The 15,695-nt window shown below is 43.2% G+C and overlaps 1 protein-coding gene across 5 annotated transcripts in view; it reads right to left on the reverse strand.

Annotated features, from left to right (window-relative positions):
• The window catches only part of cip2a (cellular inhibitor of PP2A), a 70,262-nt gene extending 54,825 nt beyond the window's left edge, over positions 1-15,437 (reverse strand). For 2 of the 5 annotated variants that reach the window (XM_041211981.1, XM_041211985.1), the window contains exons 1-4: positions 14,721-14,890; positions 12,471-12,574; positions 5,941-6,088; positions 2,942-3,051 (exon numbers count right to left, since the gene is read on the reverse strand). In XM_041211981.1, the coding sequence (XP_041067915.1) occupies positions 2,942-3,051; positions 5,941-6,088; positions 12,471-12,572 (360 nt within the window). In that variant the 5' untranslated portion in view covers positions 12,573-12,574; positions 14,721-14,890. Of the gene's footprint in view, positions 1-2,941; positions 3,052-5,940; positions 6,089-12,470; positions 12,575-14,720; positions 14,891-15,311 lie in introns of those variants that run through there. The other 3 variants (XM_041211983.1, XM_041211984.1, XM_041211982.1) reach the window with 3 other exon arrangements.
• Between the last annotated feature and the right edge of the window lie 258 nt (positions 15,438-15,695).

The raw sequence follows: 15,695 nt of genomic DNA on the forward strand, positions 1-15,695 counted from the left end.
CTGCCCAAAGAAGTGAGCACAGAGACGAAGACGGCGGAAGAAGAGTTCAGCATCGTACCGAGCAACTCATCGACACCAACACCCATCTAGGACCCGCCACCCCTGCCTGTCCCTCCGTCCCTACCCCATCTTCCAAACCCAGCCCCGGCCATATATTCACTATACCCTCTGACCTTCCCCTCTACGACGCTGAAAGTTCAGTGCTCAGCAAAGGACTTAGTTTCATACCCTTACGCCCTCATCTCAATGAATTTTGGGCACGGCATGATGCTGAACTCTTCTTCCGCCATCTACATCTCCATGCTCACTTCAACAGATCATTTTACCCACCTCCAATATTCTCCCTCCACCTGGACTCCTCCCTCTGGATTCTTACCTTCTCTTGATCTTTTCATTGAGAACTGTCGGCGTGACATTTTCTCTGCTCCTCTCACCCATTCTAATCTGTCTCTCTCTGAACTTACTGCACTCCGCTCTCTCAGGTCCAACCCCAACATTGTCATCAAACCTGCTGACAAGGGTGGTGCTGTTGTTGTCTGGCGCACTGACCTCTACCTTGCGGAGGCTGAGCATCAACTTGCAGACACTTCCTCCTACCTCTCCCTGGACCATTACCCCACCACTGAACATCAAGCTATTGTTTCCAGGACTGTCACTGACCTCATCTCCTCTGGCGATCCTCCTTCCACAGCTTCCAACTTGATAGTCGCCCAACCTCAGACGGCCCGCTTCTACCTCCTACCCAAAATCCACAAACAGAACCGTCCCAGTAGACCGATCGTGTCAGCCTGCTCCTGCCCCATGGAACTCATTTCTCGTTATCTTGACTCCCTTCTCTCTCCCCTTGTCCAATCCCTTCCCACCTACATCCGTGATTCCTCTTACACCTTACGTCACATCAACAATTTCCAGTTCCCTGGCCCCAACCGCTTCCTCTTTACCATGGATGTCCCATACCTCTACACTTCCATCCCCCACCAGGATGGTCTGAGGGCCCTTAGCTTCTTCTTCAAACAGAGGCCCGAACAATCCCCACCCACCACTACTCTCCTCCATATGGCTGAACTTGTTCTCACACTGAACAATTTCTCCTTCAACTCCTCTCACTTCCTCTAAATAAAAGGTGTGGCTATGGGTACCCGCATAGGCCCCAGCTATGCCTGTCTCTTTATGGGATATGTGGAACATTCCTTGTACCAGTCCTACTCCAGCTCCCTTCCACAACTCTTTCTCCAGTACATCGATGATTACTTTGGTGCTGCTTCACGCTTTCATCGGGAATTGGAAAAATTTATTAATTTTGCTTCCAATCTCCACCCCTCCATCATTTGCACATGGCCCATCTCTGACACTTCCCTTCCCTTCCCTTCCTTGACCTCTCTGTCTCAATCTCTGGTGATAGACTGTCCACCAATATCCATTACAAACCTACCGACTCCCACAGCTACCTCGACTACAGCTCCTCACACCTCGCTTCCTGTAAAGACTCCATCCCATTCTCTCAGTTCCTTCGCCTCCGTCTCATCTGGTCTGATGATGCTACCTTCAAAAACAGTTCCTCTGACATGTCCTCCTTCTTCCTTAACCAAGGTTTTCCACCCACGGTCGTTAACAGGGCCCTCAACCGTGTCCGGCCCATCTCCCGCGCATCGGCCCTCACGCCTTCTCCTCCCTCCCAGAAACATGACAGGGTCCCCCTTGTCCTCACTTATCACCCCACCAGCCTCCGCATTCAAAGGATCATCCTCCGCCATTTCCGCCAACTCCAGCATGATGCCACCACCAAACACATCTTCCCTTCACCCCCCCGGCGGCATTCCATAGGGATTGTTCCCTCCAGGACACCCTGGTCCACTCCTCCATCACCCCCTACTCCTCAACCCCCACCTATGGCACCTCCCCATGCCCACGCAAAAGATGCAACACCTGCCCTATCACATCCTCTCTCCTCACCGTCCAAGGGCCCAAACACTCCTTTCAAGTGAAGCAGCATTTCACTTGCATTTCCCCCAACTTAGTCTACTCCATTCATTGCTCCCAATGCGGTCTCCTCTCCATTGGAGACACCAAACGTAAACTGGGCGACCGTTTTGCAGAACACTTGCGGTCTGTCCGCAAGAATGACCCAAACCTCCCTGTCGCTTGCCATTTTAACACTCCACCCTGCTCTCTTGCCCACATGTCTATCCTTGGCTTGCTGCGTTGTTCCAGTGAAACCCAATGCAAACTGGAGGAACAGCACCTCATCTTCCGACTACGCATTTTACAGTGCGTAGACTTTACAGACTACGCATATTACAGGACTGAATATTGAATTCAACAACTTTAGATCTTGAATTCCTTCCTCCATCCCCACCCTCTTTCTGTTTCTTCCCCCTTCCTTTTTTTTTCCAATAATTTATATAGATTTTTCTTTTCCCACCTATTTCCATTATTTTTAAATCTTTTGTGCCCTGCTAGTCTTTCCACCCCACCCCCACTAGAGCTGTACCTTGAGTGCCCTACCATCCATTCTTAATTAGCACATTCGTTTAGATAATATCACCACCTTCAACACCTGTGTTCTTTTGTCTGTGACATATTTTAATTATCTGCTCCTATCCCTGCTTGCTTGTCTCTACAACCACACCACCCCCCCACTTCTCTTCCTCCCCCCACCTTAAACCAGCTTATATTTCACCCCTCTTCTTATATTCACTCAGTTCTGTGGAAGTGTCATGAGGACCCGAAATATCAACTCTTTTCTTCTCCGCCGATGCTGCCAGACCTGCTGAGTTTTTCCAGTTAACAAGATGATCCTGGTCTGAAAAAGGAAGTAGTTTTAAAAACATTCAGAATTTCTAATAATTAAACACCTTATTCCATCCTGAAATCCTCTCCTCTTCTGCACCCTATGCCAAAGCTACAAAAGGTGGGACTACCAGTTATATGAGATTTGTACCTGCAGTACAACCTGCACATTGGGAGCTGTACTATAATGTTGAACCACTGTTGCAAGTGCACTGATGAGGTTGTATGTGTGCAAAGCCTCTCTGCTTTCATGGTCTGATGCTGGAATAGAAATATAAAAGAAAACATTGAAAAACTGGTACTGATGTCAGGTGCAATAATGTGAAATAGCGCCATGTTAAAATGTCTATTTCTGCAATTATAAGGGCAACACAAAGGCAGTGCAGTTCGTTAAACTATCATAAAAACAAAAAAACTGCGGATGCTGGAACCCCCTTCCTTTTGTTTTTTCCAATAAATTATATAGATTTTTCTTTTCCCACCTATTTCCATTATTTTTAAATATTTTATGCTCCCCCCACCCCCACTAGAGCTATACCTTGAGTGCCCTACCATCCATTCTTAATTAGCATATTTGTTTAGATAATATCACCAACTTTAACACCTATTTGTTCTTTTGTTCTGTTGTCTGTGACATCTTTTGATGATCTGCTTCTATCACTGCTTGTTTGTCCCTACAACCACACCAACCCCCTCCACTTCTACACCCCCTCCCCCCCTCAACACACACACCTTATACCAGCTTACATTTCACCCCTTTCTTGGTTTCACTCAAGTTCTGTCGAAGGGTCATGAGGATTCGAAACGTCAATTCTTTTCTTCTCCGCCGATGCTGCCAGACCTGAGTTTTTCCAGGTAATCCTGTTTTTGTTTTGGATTTCCAGCATCTGCAGTTTTTTTGTTTTTATCTCTGTTTTCATTAAACTATCAACCCACTTTAAAACAGAGTGAGCTCCCTCACAGAGATGCCCTGGTTGCAATGTTCTTCATAGGGAGATACCAAGCTGAGGTCAGACACTTCCACACAGAATGAATCACCATGGTTCATTCTCACACACCTCAATTACTGGTAACAGACGCTCAGAAGTTTGAAAGTGGGCTGCCTGTTAGGCTAGGTTGTGAAAACCAGAAAATTAAAAAAGTCAAAGGATTTTAAAATCATCTTTTAAAAAGATACATACAATGAATCTTAAATGACTGTAAACCAAATTATACTTTATACACAAATTACAATGAGTAATTAGATTTCATTAATATGGAAGAAAAAGTCTCATCTGATATTTTTACTATGACTTGTGATAAACTGAAAGTCACAAAAATAGCTTTATGCTCAGGAATTTAAAATATCATGCAAAAGTCAGGGAGGGAGCATTTTTAACTTAAGTTCCTTATCCCAGAAAAAGTAAAGGGAATGTGGTTTGTCTTTCTACTCTTATTGTGAGTCTCTGCTCTCTACAATTTCAAAAGTATCTTAGTCCTGATACTCAAGTAGCTCTAAGTGACGCGCTCCGTCTAAAACACACCACATGCTTTTAATGGCTTAATGGTGATAAAATGTCCTATCTACCCCCAGGATATTTCCATCTGAGCTAAGTAGTAGAATATCAGAACATCTGATCATGTTTCCAGTTTAAAAGATTAAGCAAATTTATTAAACAAACCAAGAACAAGCTACTACAGAGGAGAAGCTACTACAGAGAAGCAACATGTTACACTATAAACATTTGCAGCAGAAATTCCATAATTTAGCTCTTCAAAAGGAAAAACAAGGTGGCAATCAATCTGCTACTCTTTGGTAGAATATATTGTTTCTAGTATTTATCATCTCTGTGGGAGTGAGTCTGAACTAAATCCCTTGACAGTTCCAAATAACGTGTCTGCCCTGCTTTCAACTCCACTCGCTCCTTAAATGTCCCTGTGCTTGTATTCAATAACTGCCTACCACATTCAAAATTAATCAGCTGCCATCCACATAACTGAATACACCTCATATTATATATATTTGAATATTGCTGAGATACAGGTTTTAATTGTTTTTGTTAACAGCTTTTCAATTCCTTTGTATTCCGAGTGGATTTTAAGGGATAGCCATCAAGCTAATACTAGGCAGGGATACTCACTTTTGTCAGTCTCCTCTTTCAGTCTTTCTTCTGCCAGAAGAAAGCTTCATGGGAGGTCTGTTCAGAACATTTATCTGACAGACTTGGCTTCAACTAATTAGCACTGAACAGGATGATCTTTCCCAGACTTGGGTGTTAATTGTGGAAATTGGAAAAAAAAGGGAACCATGGGGCTCTCGCAAATTTTCTCCCCTCCCTTTCTTTTTGGAAGAAAAAAAGACAACTCGTGCCCCCTTCCTTGCATAACATTTCTTAAGTAATGTATATTTATTTGTGAAGCAATAATCAACTTCATTCAACAAAGGATATAAACTGATTGTTCTCAAACCTATTCAGAGCTGGCTCCTGGCAAAAAAAGATTGTCATACAGCCTTCTGCGCTCCACTAAAGTTATTTTAAACTTATTACTCTCATTTTGTCTTTCAGGTCTTTTGTTAATTCCCATCCCTTTGAGCTTTATCCCCTTCAGACTTCAAAGTACCAGCTAATGTTTTACATCCGTGCAACTATGCCTGTTCTTTTCCTTCACATTTAGCAATGCTGTTGGTTTTATTCTGATTGTGATTTACCACATCACTCTGTCCCACCTGTATTATGTCTCACCCCACTTGTAGACACTTCACAGTTTGTGAACCAATGGAATGAATTATTCTCTAAAGGAAACCCGAAAGTGATAAAATTTGGCATTATACACCCCTTCAACAAAGTACCCCAAGAGAATTGATTTAATTTATAGACTTTTTAATTTTGAGAGCCAGGACATTTCCATGAATAGGTATTAGCAATGTTTTAATATTTTGAACCTTCTCCAAAAATTTAAAGTACACACAGTTTCCCTCTCTTTACCTTTTACAGATATATAACACATATGCATGGTTGTATTTATACTTATAGCTATTCATATGCTAAGACGAATGTTATTATACAATATAAAGTCAACAATGGGTATTATACTTGTGAAAATAAAAATTAAAAAATAAGGTTGTATTGAATCACAGCATTCAATTTAATATAGCAAAATAAATCATACCTAATTGTGTTAGCAATCCAATAATCTTTAGAGTCAGTGTCACTTTTATGTTAGGATCACCAACAAGTTCCACAAGGCTATTCAGACATTCACTTGGTAAGCTTTGATTTGTTGCAAATACCATTACTGCTTTTGTCCCACAAATTACCTAGAAGATAAAAGAATATTTCAAAATTTGACTCCCTTGATATTTCTAGACTAGAAATAACCATTATGTCAAGGAAAGTATACTGAATGTAATCCATGGCTCTTCCAATCTGCTTACCCAGAAGCTTCTAAATCAGTTGCCATTTTAGCTATTATTGTCCATTATTCTGCTTTTCACTGAAATGAATACAAGATACAGTATTTTAAACTATAAATTGAATAAGAACAGGATTTGGCCATCCTTAAGATCGGAATGTTGCAGTGAACATTTGAAGAATACAGGATGCCCAAAATGCATCAATAACTTCAAAATGACAATTGTTATATACTTCTGTGATCATTTTGGAATTTTTTACCAGTGTAAGTACTTGCTAAGAGTTGGAAGATACTAATTTACAAAAGGGATGCTAGGAGACAACATCAGGGCCACTAACAGAATGACAGGGACAACTTCCATTTGTATCAAATGATGCTCCAGAAATTTTGTGGATGTTTAATTCCATTACTCCAATATCCTGTGAAAGCCATAAAGCAGTGGTCTCTACTTTATATAAATTCTTTTTAACCCATGTATCTAAATTTATCCTTTAGCAGACTTAAAGCTAAGAATACAAAGCAATGCAGTATGCAATATGTGTCAATTAGTCAGACAACTAGGCCCCCAAGTTCATGGAGCTGGTGGGGACACAAGTCCCATTTGCAATGGGAGTGTAGCCTGGAATATGGGCAAGATCCTGGTTTCTATTGACCAGAACTTAAAATTCCCATTGGGAACCTTGGACATCTGAAACCACATCAAAGGAAAAGGTTGAGAAGTTCCCAGAAGTTCCTTGTTCGAAAGGCCTAACGGAAATTACATACAGGATCCAACATTATGAAGTTTTTTTTTGAAGGCCCAAAATCTTCTTGCAAGGGAATGGTGAATTTCTGTACTTGGAATTGCTCCACTAGAAGCCAAAGATTTAAAAGATTTTTCTTCCCTTTAAGCCCATTTAGAGCTATATGGATTCTACTCCGCCTCAGAAGAGTAAATGACTTGGGCCAGGGTGGATGCTACTGCATCCCTGTGGCCTGCCCTGACTAAGTGAATGACTTTGGTAAGAGTTTCAGTCTGCTGTACTTACATGGGTAGAGCAGGCTCCCAAAAATTTCCAGGTCCTGGTATTTAGTATTGGGTAGGGGTACATTAGACTCCCTTGGCAAACCTAGGTTGGGGACTGATGGAGGCTTTGGAAATTGTACATTGGGATAGAAGAAACTGTTGGTCTATTGTCACTGTGGAGGAGTACATGAGATTCAGCAGTATTGTATAGGGGGAAGATAAGATTTGTCAGAACTGCAGGCAAAGTAGTCACCAGATACAGTGCATGGCTCAATTGTGGATTTCTGGTGTTTGTCAGCAACAAAGGGAAGACAACGACCTGGGCCTGATGGCACTGGCTTGTAACTTGCTAAGCGATCTCTCCAAACATTAAAAACAGATAATCAGTAGTCTACTGTTTTACCCAACTGAGGAGTGGCCCCTCCTCATTATATGGATTGCAGGGGCCAATAAAAAGGTTTTGTTGTATAGGACCGCCAATGTGCTGGCATGATTGCTATGACTATAGAAGTAGTGTATAGACTATAAAAGTAGTAGTATAGAAGTAGTGTTTATATTCTAGCTGTTAACCAGCCTACAAATCCTTCCACTACTTCACCCTATTTTCCCCAAGGGAAAACTGAAGAAAACATTGTCCTCTCACAAATATCCTACTTTAAAATACACACAAGTATATTGTTTACCAGAATGAAGCTTTTGATATTGGTCTGTCAGGTTTTCTTCAAATAAGTTTAAAAGCAACCATATAAGTCAAAGAGATTCTTCACTGTCTCGTTAATAGCCTCAATTTTAGATTCTTGACATTGGAAATTTCAATTTGAAAAAAAAAATGGTAAAGATTTTTTCAAAAATGAGGAACTACATTTTTAGTTCCCAAAATGCTTAATCAATTTAAACTGGCAACTCATCGAATCAGACAGCACAGGAGGCTGAGTTCATCCTACCATGTTCCTGGTGGTTCTTTGAAAGAGCTATGTAATAAACAGCTTGCCTCCTTTCAGCAAGGTACAATTAGCAATTAGAATAAGCACAGTAATGCTTTAAAAAACAAAACGTTACCCCAGCTGAAGGCAATTCACGGAGGAATTCCTTCGAAAAATAGCATATATGCTCATGTAAAATCCAGTGTTTTTGAGGCCAAGTTTATAAGCAAAATGGAAGGGGTCGACTTATGCACAAATAATATTTTTGTGGGGTCAAAATAGTTTTGCGCTGGGGCCGACAAAACGGCGCCATTTTAGAGTGGCCTCCCTTGTTAGCCAAGACACATTCCCAGTGGCTGTTTCCCTGCCTGACTGTCGCACTTGCAGCTCCTTTCACTCACTTCCTCCTTCTTGTCAGCCCTCTCCTGAGGCCTCAATCGCAGTGAAGATTTGGGACAGAAAGTGGCGAGCAGGAGAGTTGAGCAGGTCAGCAGCGAGAGAGAGTTGGTGAAAGGGAGAGGGTCAAGAGTTGGTGAAAGGGAGAGGGTCAGCCTGCAGGAGATGTGGTGGGCATGTGATATGTAGAGTTACTATTGTTTGGCTAAATGTCAGGGGTCAACATTTACATGAGATCGACTATTACTTGAGTATATACGGTATTATGGGGGCAGTGGTGTATTGGTATTGCCAGTGGACTAGTAATCCAGAGATCGAGGGCAAGTCTCTGGGGACCTGGGTTTGAATCCCACCACGGCCGATGGTGGAATTTGAATTCAATAAAAAAATCTGGAGTTAAAAGTCTAATGACGACCATGAAGCCATTGCCGATTGTCGTAAAACCCACCTGGCTCTCTAATGTCCTTCCCTTTTAGGGAAGGAAATCTGCCGTCCTTACCTGGCCTACATCTGACTCCAGACCCACAGCAATATGGTCAACTCTTAAATGCCATATGAAATGGCCTAACAAGCCATTCAGTTGTTTCAAACTCAATAAAAAGGAATGAAACCAGATGGAACACCACGCATCGACCAAGGCACTAGAAATTACAATGGCAAACTCAAGCCTTGTCAACCCTTCAAAGTCCTCCTTACTAACATCTGGGGGCTTGTGTCAAAATTGGGACAGCTGTCCCATAGACTAGTCAAGTAACAATATAAAATAGTTAAGTTCATGGAATCATATTTTACAGATAATGTCCCAGACACCATCATCACCATTTCTGGGTATTTCTTGTCCCACCAGCAGGGCAGACCCAGCAGAGGTGGTGACACAGTGGGAGACAGTTGGAAAGGAGTTACCATGGGAGTCCTCAACATCGACTCTGGACACCATGAAGTTTCATGGCATCAGGTCAAACATGGGCAAGGACGCCTCCTGCTGATTAACATGTACTGCTCCCCCTCAGCTGGTGAATCCTCCATGTTGAATACCACTTGGGGGAAGGCTGAGGGTGGCAAGGGCACAGAATGTTCTCTGGGTGGGGGACTTCAATGCTCATCACAAAGATTGGCACGGTAGCATTGCTACTGACCGAGCCCTAAATGACATAGCTGCTAGACTGGATCTGCGGCAGGGGGTCAGGAGATAAATAGGAGGGAAAAACATACTTCACCTCAAACTTACCAGCCTGCCTGCCGCAGATGCATCTGTCCATGATATTGGTAGGAGTGACCACTGCACAGTACTTGTGGAGATGAAGTCCCATCTTCACATTGAGGATACCCTCCATTGTGTTGTGTGGCACTACCACCGTGCTAAATGGGACAGGTTTCGAACAGATCTAGCGACTCAAGACTGCGCAACCATGAGACACTATGGGCCATCAGCTGCAGAATGATACTCAACCACAATCTGTAACCTCATGGCCTGGCATATCCCCCCATTACCAAGCCAGGTGATTCACCCCTGGTTCAATGAAGAATGCAGGAGATACCAGGAGCAGCACCAGGAATATCTAAAAATGAGGTGTCAACTTGGTGACGCTACAACACAGGACTACTTGAGTGCCAAACAGCAAAGCAACAAGCAAAAGACAGAGCTAATCAATTTCACAACCAATGGGTCAGATCTAAGCTCTGCAGTCCTGCCACATCTAGTCATGAACGTTGGAGGACAATTAAACCGGACGAGGCCGCTCCACAAATATCCCAATCCTCAATGATGGGGGAGATCAGCACAGTAAAAAGCTGAAGGATTTGCAACAATCTTCAGTCAGAAGTGCCAAGTGGATGATCCATCTTGGGCTCCTCCAGAGGTCCCCAGCATCACAAATGCCAGACTTCAGCCAATTCAGTTCCACTCACTCCACTCCACGTGATATCAGGAAATAGCTGAAGGCACTGTGGTCCCTAACAATATTCCAGCAATAGTATTGAAGACGTGCTCCAGAACTCGCCACACCGTCCCAGTACAGCTACAGCATTGGCATTTACCCAGCAATGTGGAAAATTGCCCAGGTATGTCCTGTACACAAAAAGATGGAAAAGTCTAAGCCGGCTCCATCAGTCTACTCTCCGTCATCAGTAAAGTGATGGAAGGGGTCATCAACAGTGCCATCAAGCCGCACTTGCTTAACCTGCTCACTGATATTCGGTTCGAGTTCCGTCAGGGTCACTCAGCTCCTGACCTCATTACAGCCTTGATTCAAACATGGACAAAAGAGGTGAGATGAGACTGACTGCCTTCACAGCACGGCAGCATTTCACTGAGTGTGGCATCAAGGAGCCCTAGGTAAACTGGAGTCAATGGGAATCAGGGGGAAAAGTCTCTGCTGGTTGGAATCATACCTAGCACAAAGGAAGATGGATGCGGTTATTGGAGGTCAATCATCTCAGTTCCAGGACATCACTGCAGGAGCCCCTCAGGATAGTGTCCTCAGCCGAACCATCTTCAGCTGCTTCATCAATGATCTGTCTTTCGTCATAAGGACAGAAGTGGGGATGTTCACTGATGACTGCACAATGTTCAGCACCATTCACAAGTCCTCAGATCCTGAAGCAGTCCATGTCCAAAAGAATCAAGACATGGACAGTGTCCAGGCTTGGGCTGACAAATAGCAAGCACAACACCATACAAGTACCAGGCAATAATCATCTCCAGCAAGAGATCTAACTATTGCCTCTTGAGATTCAATGGCATTACCATCGCTGAATCCCCACCATCAACAACCTGGGGGTTGCCATTGACCAGAAATTGACCTAAATTAGCCATACAAATAATGCGGCTACAAGAGCAGGTCAGAGGCTAGGAACCCTGCAGTAAGTAACTTACCCCCTGACTCCCAAAGCCAGCTACACAGCACAAGTCAGGAGTGCGACTGAATACTCTTCACTTGCATGGATGAGTGCAGCTCCCACAACACTCAAGAAGCTTGACACCATCCAGAAAGAAGTTTGACACCATCCAGGACAAAGCAGCCCACTGATTGGCACCACATTCACAAACATTCACTCCCACCGCCTCCGACGAACAGTGGCAGCAGTGTGTGCCATCCACAAGATGCACTGCAGTTACTCAGCAAGCCTCCTTAGACAGCATCTTCCAAACCCGTGACCAATACAAGAGCAGGTCAGAGGCTAGGAACCCTGCAGTAAGTAACTTACCCCCTGACTCCCAAAGCCAGCTACACAGCACCAATACCATCTAGAAGGACAGGGGCAGCAGACAGATGGGAACACCAACACCTGGAAGTTCCCCTCCAAGTCAGAATTCAATCCAGAATTGGAAATATATCACTGTTCCTTTACTGTCACTGGGTCAAAATCCTGGAACTCCCTCCCTAACATCACTCTGGGTGTACCTACACCACATGGACTGCTGCGGTTCAAGAAGGTAGCTTATCACCACCTTCTGGAGAGTAATTAGGGATGGGCAATAAATGCTGGCCTAGCCATCGATGCCCACACCCCATGAATAAATATAAAATGTCATCTCTGAAACAGAACCACATTTTAAGCTTTCACCCAAATCTTTCATACCCGACCTCTCTCAAATCACCCAGAGCCTAAAAGAGTTGTTCCATTAAAAACAGCTACGTATTTAGACAAGGGTTTCATTATTGCAATTATTGCAATATTGCAAAACATAGGGAGGTTCCATTCTAAATGTTAATAAAAAATGTTTTAGTCAAAACAGTGGAGATGAATTTAATGCCAAAGTGGAGGGCATGAAGGAAGGAGGGAGGAAGAGCAGCAATGAGGGGGAGAAAATCAAAATAATAAAATGATCCAGCCTTTCAGTGTCAAAAGCATGCTACAGCCAATTAATTAATTGCTTTTGTAGTGTTATCGCACACACATACCTCACAATTTATTAATACGTTTCAACTTTTCTTTCATACAGTAAGTGCTGTACTTACACCCAATTGCCTCTGTACTTGTAAAACATTGCTCTCAGTTTTCGCATTTTTATACTGGGTGATAGCCAGTAACAGAGATTTCATGGTCGAAGTTGGATCCATTTCTAGGTAACAAAAAAGGGAATTTAATGCAGATTGATAGATTTCTCAATTTTAGAGGCATTAATATCAAAAAAATCAGCATCATGTAAATATACATTAGAATCTAAAAACGTTATTGCACAGGCCATTCAGCTTATCAAGTCCATGCCAGCTCTCTGTAGATCAATGCAATCAGTCCCTTTTCCCCCTGCTCTATCCTCCTCACCCTGTTAGTTTATTACCCTTAATTGCCCAACCAAATGCCTTTTGAAATCATTCATCACCACTTTCATCACCCTCATAGGTATGATTTCACAGTGTAAAAAGGCTCTCATGATCCACCTTGCATCTCTAGCCCAAAATCTTAAATCTATCGCCACTAATTCTTATACCATCAGCTAATGAGAATACTTTGTCTACCTTATCTAAACCTGTCATAATCTATCAAATCTCCCTATTCTCCTCTTCTCAATGAAAATACCAACCTAACTTTGTAGCTAAAATCTCTCGTCCCTGGAACTATTCTGGGAAATCTCATCTGGGCACTCAAAGACTCTCACAGCCTTCTTAAAGCATAGTGACCAGAAATGGATGCTATATTCTAGCTGTGGCCTAAGCAGAGCTTTATAAAAGGTTCAGCATAACTTCCATGCTTTTGTACTCAATACCTCTACTTACAAAGCCCAAGATTCCATGAGTCCTTTTTCAATTCTGGATAGATTATAGCGGTTAAATTTTAAATTGACCTGATATGAATATCTAAGGATGTTAGAGTCGTTTCATCATTTGACAGAATATATCTGACAGGCTTAACCAAGGTAACATTACACACGTTGAAGCAATATTCTCGGTGATAATTCTGTTATACTCTAGTTTTCAAAATAGGCAACAATATCTAATATTTAAAAATTAACTTCAGTGCAATTAAGATAGTTCATAAAGGAAACCATTGAAATAATCTGATAAGAAAACAATGTAATCAGAGTGCAGTCAATAACCTGGAAAAAGAAATGGAAGTGTCACAAAGTACTGGCAAGATCCAAGACTAGAAAATAGCAACGGTCGGTGTGGCTAGAGCCCTAGTGTGTAACAACCGTCATCAGGATCTGCTAGATGTGAAAGTGAACTGGCTATTTTGGTCATCCTTTTGATAGTATTTCCATTCAGATGAAAAATTCATTTACAGCATGTGGGTGTCGCTGGAGAGGCCAAAATTAATGCCCTTGAGGTGGTGGTGGTAAGCTGCCTTCTTGAACTGCTGCAGTCCCAGTGGAGTAGGTACATCCACAGTTAGGCAGGGAGTTCCAGGATTTTGACCCAGTGACAGTAAGGGAGTGACAATCTACTTCCAAGTCAAGATGATGCGTGGCTTGGAGGGGAACTTCCAGGTAGTGGTCTTTGCATGTATCTGCTGCCCTTGTCCTTCTAGATGGCAGTAGTCATGGTTTGGAAGGTACTGCCTTCTGATGAGTTTCTTCAGTGCATCTTGTAGATGATACACGCTGCTGCTACTGTTTGTCGTTGGTGGAGGCAGTGTATGTTTGTGGAAGTGGTACCAATCAGGCAGGCTTATTTACCCTGGAAGGTGTCAAGCTTCTTGAGCGTTTTTGGAACTGCACTCATCCAGGCAAGTGGAGAGTATTCCATCTCTCAGAATCAGAATCAAAGGATTGTTCCTCCCCCTCCCCGGTCCTCCCCTTCCCCGGTCCTCCCCCTCCCCCTCCAAGGTCCTCCCTCTTCCCCTTCCCCCTCCAAGGTCCTCCCTCTTCCCCCTGCACCCTGGCACCAGATAGGCAACACAGCCACCCAGACTCTTGCTCTTTTTGCTGCAGACAATGGTGTCAATCACTCTGACTATACTGTCCCCTACTACCATTACATTCCTGTTTGCTCCCCCTACTTGAATGCTTCCTGCACCTGATTTGTGTCTTGTAAGTGGTGGACAGGCTTTTGGGGAGTCAGGAGGTAGGTTATTCGTCGCACTATTCCTAGCCTCTGACCTCTTGTAGCCGCAGTATTTACATGGATAGTCCAGTTCAGTTGCTGGTCAATGGTAACCCCCAGGATGTTCAAAGTTTAGTTCATTTCCCATTTTTTGCATAGTGTCCTAAGCGTTAGTGATGAATGTTACACCTAGAGTATGTTACAATGCATTTTTTGTAAACTTACCACCGAAAGAATACCTTTTTGCCGTTACGTATTATTGAAGTCGCTGATGAATTAAATAACCCTCTTACTTGTTTGCTCTAATGAATATGAATGTAGGTTTTTTTGTCACATTGTATACCAGTATTGTAGAGCACTCTTAAGCCTTGCTAACTACTACCTGAGGGTGGGGGTGGGGCGGTTGGGTGTGTGAAGGGGAAGCGAAGAGACGGGGGAGGATGTGAAGTCATCACACGCCCCGTAACGGTCAGGGCTCGCGCGCGCTCAGTTTAAATCACTGGCATTTACCACTACGAGGGGCGGGGTGCAAATTAGAGCAAACCAGCATTCCCTCAAAATATTAATCCGCCAACAAAATTTCTGCAGCCACTGATACTCTGCTGCTATTATTCTACTAATTTCGCTTGCAGTTATAAGAAGAAAGTTCCTAAACATAGTTTGTCTTTTCAAACTCGCCACTTCTACACCCCGCCCCCCTTATACAGTTTACAACAGTTCAGCTATCCAGGTAGCCGTTCGGCAGTTGTGTGATTGGGATTGTGCGCATCACTATAATCACTGCTCCGCTTTAAAGAGTGTAGGTAAATATCTGACCTCTCAGAATGCTTTTTCTTTTTCTGGAGCGCCTATACACCGCGACAAGAAATTTCCCAGAAAATGAATCGTTGCCTCCTCTTAGGCTCCAGGCTTCGCCATCTTACCGCTAGGCGCATGCGTAGCAGTTTGTCCCGCAGCGCGGACCGGTGCTATGACGTCACAAAGTGAGGATCCCGCCCCGTGTTGAGATTCCCGGCTGGTTACTAGCAACAACAACTCATTTATATAGTACTTTTAATGGAATGAAACATCCCAAGGCGCTTCAAAAGACCATTAAAAGACGAAGTATGACACCGAGCCCCATAAGGTGATAGTAGGTTAGATGCGTGGTCAACGAGGTATGTTTTGAGGAAAGAGAAGTATGGAGATTTAGAGAGGAAA

The sequence above is a fragment of the Carcharodon carcharias genome, chromosome 18, assembly GCF_017639515.1.
Source record: "Carcharodon carcharias isolate sCarCar2 chromosome 18, sCarCar2.pri, whole genome shotgun sequence".
In the NCBI taxonomy this organism is placed as follows: Eukaryota; Metazoa; Chordata; class Chondrichthyes; order Lamniformes; family Lamnidae; genus Carcharodon; species Carcharodon carcharias.